Below are 4,711 nucleotides of genomic sequence, written 5' to 3'. Positions count from 1 at the left end.
TGGTACAAATAGATGAAAAAGATTTCGTTTGAGGGAGAGCATATCCATTAAAAATGAATGGACTCACACTTGAAGGAGAGATTGTTGATATTTCAAGTAAGTTAAGAGTTCCACATTTGATGAAAAAGTTAAAGTTAATGTTAAGAGATTGTATGGTGTGCCACGGAAATTTATTTGAGTATGGGATTGAGAAGGGAATTAATTTGAACCATACTATTTGAATTTCAAAGTCCAAGGTGGAGTTACATATCCACACATTTATTTTTCGCAGAATGGATCTATTTTACTTTCACATTTAGTATGGATTTTTTTTATTTTTTTGACAGAAGTGTATGGATCTATTATATACTTTAGTTGTTTTTCTACTTTAATAATTTTCAACAAAATAATAGGTGTAACCAGGTTACCCGGTACAATTATTTGGGAACTTTTTTAGTATGCTTTCGGGTGACACAATTTTTTCAGAAGTGTAATTTTAAACGATACCAAAATTTTATTTCAGTATGTATATATAAAGATTTTTAGGTGAATAGTGTTTCCCTAATTGTAGTTCGGTTGGTAGATACTATGAACATTATTAGAGGGATTGAGGTTCGAATTATGAATATAATTCTCCATTTATTCACACTTATAATGTGATTCTAACAACTAGGATATACTAAACAAAACAAAAAAAGACTCTCCCTAATTAAATTGTTTAATATTTATATTTAAAGTGTTTTTGTACTCTTTTCTTTTATTTATTTTAATTTGAGTTTCGCGAATCCATCTCCACCTCATTTACTTAATAAAAGAAAGAAAAAAAAAGTCAAGTTCGATCTAAAGAGGAGACACATAAGGCTCTTGTTTTAAGTCCCCCAACAGTTGAAAGTAATTAATTATTAAGAATCATAGAGAGTGGGAAAAGAAGTTATCGTTGTTCAAATGTTACACTCTAAACTTGGTAAGAGAATTATCAAATGTTAGTTGGTTCAGTGGTGATTGGCGCTGAACTTGGTAGGGAGGATCACGGTTCGATCCCCCGCAACTGTATTTGGGAGGGGACTGGAAGCACTTGATGCCATAACTCACCCCGAACTCTGGACTACTAGGGGCCCCTTCCCCTAAGAACCAGAGGGTGAAAACAAAAAAAAAAACTTGGTAAGAGAGTTTCTTTTGTCGTCCTACTATTTTCTCAAACATCATACACTACTTAAGTAGCAGACGACATTTTTTCCTCAAATTTCTCTTTTTTAGTCATTCATTACTTAAGTAACTGATGTGTAAAAATAAAGCGCGTGAGAAACTCGTAGGACGGCAAAAGAAACTCTATATAAACCCACTATTGTTGCAGCTCTCATGGGCATGGCCATTGGGCCCATATCTAAACCCAACAAACAGAACAGTAGCTTTGTTTGCTACAAATTATATTGAAATACCAAAAAAAAATCACAAGATAATAATTTCTTGTTGTTTAAAAGGTTTCTTATTTTATTTTTTTAAAAAAATCAGCTTGGAGACATACATAAGAATCATTCTTGTATAAGCAATAAATTCTTAAGCCTTTTGTTTGAAAGAGGAATCAATTCTTAAAATACATTTTAATTTCTTTGAGCAAAATTGGATTGAAAAGTTGTTAAATTAGATGAAGCATAAGCATATTAGGCATAAAAATGTTGGTTGTACAATAAAAAATGCACTTTAAAACCTCCTCATCAACATCCCAACATCCCATGTTAGAGTTAAAACCAATGGCTAATTTCAAGTTAAGATTTCATGTACTACTAATCATCATTTATATAACACCAACAATTCATATTAAAAACGTGCTTAAGACATTGACACAATGCTGACACAAGTCATTATTGTCCGGTTGTGTTCGGTGTTAGGTAGAGTTCACTTGTGTTGATGGGGCTATAATTTATTTATTTTTAGAGAAAAACATTTTCTAAAATATCATCTAATTATATTTCAACATGATTTCAAATATCAAGCCATGGATGATACTTCCTCCTAAAATTGTTCTAAACATGCTACTTATACTTTTCATGAAGGAAAAAAAAAAACATTTTGCAAAACACATAGTTCCTTAATTCCCAACTTTGATCTACATGAAAATAACATATACTAAAAACTACTTCACTAATCACTACTAATTAAGTACTAATTAATTAATAGATTGCATTCTCATCTCCAAAACTTTCTTGTGTGAATTTGAATGCAAGTAGCTAACAAAAGTAGGACTCTTTGCTGGCCTATACTCTGGCAACAACCTACCAGACTTGTACCTCACACCACATGCATTGCATAATGTCTTTGGTCCCAATGGTCCTGCCCTCCATTGTGGGGTCCTTTGAGACAAACAATGAGTGCACCTTCTTGCATTTGGAACATGTTCATCAACATCATCACAATTATTTTTATCATCACTATTTTCAATCTTAATTTCAAGCTTTACCCTTTTTTTCTTCTGGTAAATCGAGGTGTCTCTGCGTGCAACTGCAACGACTTTTTGCTCGGTTTTCCTTTTAGGAACAATGAGTTCACTATCAGCTAACCAATAACTTTGTTTCAACAAAGGTGGATCTAAAGACATAGCATCACTTAAAAGATGTGAATTATGTGACCAAATTTTGGTTCTAGGAGCTGAAAGTCTTTTCCTTTTGCTTCTTGCTTTTCCAGGAACAACAAAATTTTGTAAATAAGATTGATTTTGTTCTTGTTGTTGAGGTTTTTGCATTGTGTTTGAAGGTTTTGTGTTGGTACATGTAGTTGTTTGAATTTGAACATTAGAACTAGAAGGTGCTATGACACAACTTGGTTTGCTTGAAAAACATTCTTCAACAAACACTGATAGCCACTCCATCCCAATATCCACTTCCTAAAAACATATTGCCAAAAAAAAATTAAAATCTATTATTAGGAATACATTAACACTTACATAATATACAATAAAACAAAAATTATCAAAGCTATAGACTTTATAAAGTTAAAAATACATAAATTAAACTCTACAAACACTTCTAACATATGTAACATAAAGTACTAGCAAATTGAGTATGTTTGATATCATAATGAATATGTCAGAATCACGGTGATTCACTGTGATTTTGCAGAAACTAGAGTGTAACATTTGAAAAATCTTATGATTCTGTCATATTCCTTGTGATACCAAACGGACACTCTATTCTCCTTGCCAAAAAAAATCAAAATTTATTTAGTAGCAACAATAAAAGAAACTCACATTTTGTCAGGAAAAAAACACACAACAGAGCATTTACATTTCATTGAATATAATACAACAAGAATTATTAAAACTAGACTTTATAAAGTAATAGAAACTTATATATAAACATTCACTCACCAAAATGATTAAAAATCTTTCTTTATACAAAAAAAAAAAAAAAAAAACTACAATCTTTCTGAACTTAAAGTGTTACCAAATACTATTCATACAAAAATAATTCCCTACAACTTTTTTTTTCTGGTACATGGAAAGAAGACTCAATAATCCAGAGTTAAACCGAAAGGTATATAAGGTCTAGTAAATAATAATTCCTTCCAATAATCGAACTCAGGTTCAACCGAACGGTTCATCCTAAAGAGAATTCATTAACGACTTACATCAAACACTTTGGTATTCCCTACAAACTTTCCTTGACATAAAGTACTAACAAAATACATACATGCATGCAAGAACCCATTTTTAGTTAATAAATAAACAACCCTTTTTTCATTAGTCTAAAATCAAATAGAGAAGGATGCTATTAGAAAACAAAAACTTGTAAAACTTAAAAAAGAACAAGAAGTGAAAGGGGTTTCATCAAGAACAATGTCAACAAAAAAAATAAAGGATAAAAAAAAATAAAAAATTTAACAAGAATGATTAGACTAACCTTGTTGTGAGTTGCAAAAAGGTCATCAAGGGAAGAAAACTCTTGTTGAAACTCTCCTGAAACTGATACATTGTTGCAAATATCCATGTCTATAGTAAAAGAGAGTGAGTGAAGAAGAACAGAGAAAGAGTGAATATGAACACAAATAACCAAGTTTGGTGTTACATGTCACAAGTCTTAAAGTATTTTTCTTTTATGGTACTCTGAATTTTTTGTCGGCAGATAAAAGTTAAAAGAAAACAAATGAATAATGTTAATTAAATTGATGAGAAAAGTTAACATCTATATGTCTCATGTTGCCACTCACCAATCAACATCATTTTACATTATAAATAAATAAAAAAATTGGTGTACCTTTGTAACCATTTGTGTTATCCAGCTTTTATTCCATGATCCTTGGTCATGTAATTATAATTACCACTAATCACATTAAGGACCCCAAAAAATTACATAAAGGATTTTTTGACAATAATTTGTCTTAGAATTGTGAGTTGGGTCTAACATGACCTTATAAAATCGACTTGTAAGATGAAAATTGTCTCTACTTTATAAACATATATTCAAGTCATCTTGCAACATATATAAGATTTCTTAACACATCATCTCACGTCCAGCACTATTGTGTTTGGGTGGTGATGTAAATTTTGGATGGCCCCATTAGAAACCTTATAGCAGGCAGCCCAGCAGACTGTGAAAAGGCTCTGATACCATCTTAGAATAAGGAGTTGGGTCTAATTCAACCATACAAAACCAGCTTGTAAGGTTAGAATTGTCTCTATGGGAATTATAAAATATATTGAGGATAGTTTTAACAGTTTGTAAGGTTAGAATTATCT

The 4,711-nt window shown here is 31.1% G+C and overlaps 1 protein-coding gene across 1 annotated transcript; it reads right to left on the bottom strand.

Annotated features, from left to right (window-relative positions):
- Positions 1-2,047: 2,047 nt before the first annotated feature.
- On the bottom strand, positions 2,048-4,103 carry LOC123887217 (GATA transcription factor 9-like). Its single transcript, XM_045936499.1, has 2 exons — positions 3,876-4,103; positions 2,048-2,860 (listed from the first exon to the last, which is right to left on the bottom strand). Exons 1-2 carry the CDS (start codon positions 3,960-3,962, stop codon positions 2,147-2,149), a joined length of 801 nt encoding a protein of 266 aa, XP_045792455.1. The 5' UTR covers positions 3,963-4,103; the 3' UTR covers positions 2,048-2,146.
- Between the last annotated feature and the right edge of the window lie 608 nt (positions 4,104-4,711).

Source organism: Trifolium pratense, linkage group LG5, assembly GCF_020283565.1.
Source record: "Trifolium pratense cultivar HEN17-A07 linkage group LG5, ARS_RC_1.1, whole genome shotgun sequence".
Taxonomy (NCBI): domain Eukaryota; kingdom Viridiplantae; phylum Streptophyta; class Magnoliopsida; order Fabales; family Fabaceae; genus Trifolium; species Trifolium pratense.
The sequence above is the reverse complement of the archived record's forward strand: the minus strand, read 5'-3'. Positions and strand labels throughout refer to the sequence as shown.

What these genes read in the sequence shown, in the direction of transcription:
- LOC123887217 (XM_045936499.1), bottom strand. Translation starts at nt 3,962, where the DNA reads ATGGATATTTGCAACAATGTATCAGTTTCAGGAGAGTTTCAACAAGAG. An exon ending in TTTTTGCAACTCACAACAAG is followed by an intron (nt 2,861 to 3,875) that starts GTTAGTCTAATC and finishes ATATGTTTTTAG; the next exon opens with GAAGTGGATATTGGGATGGA.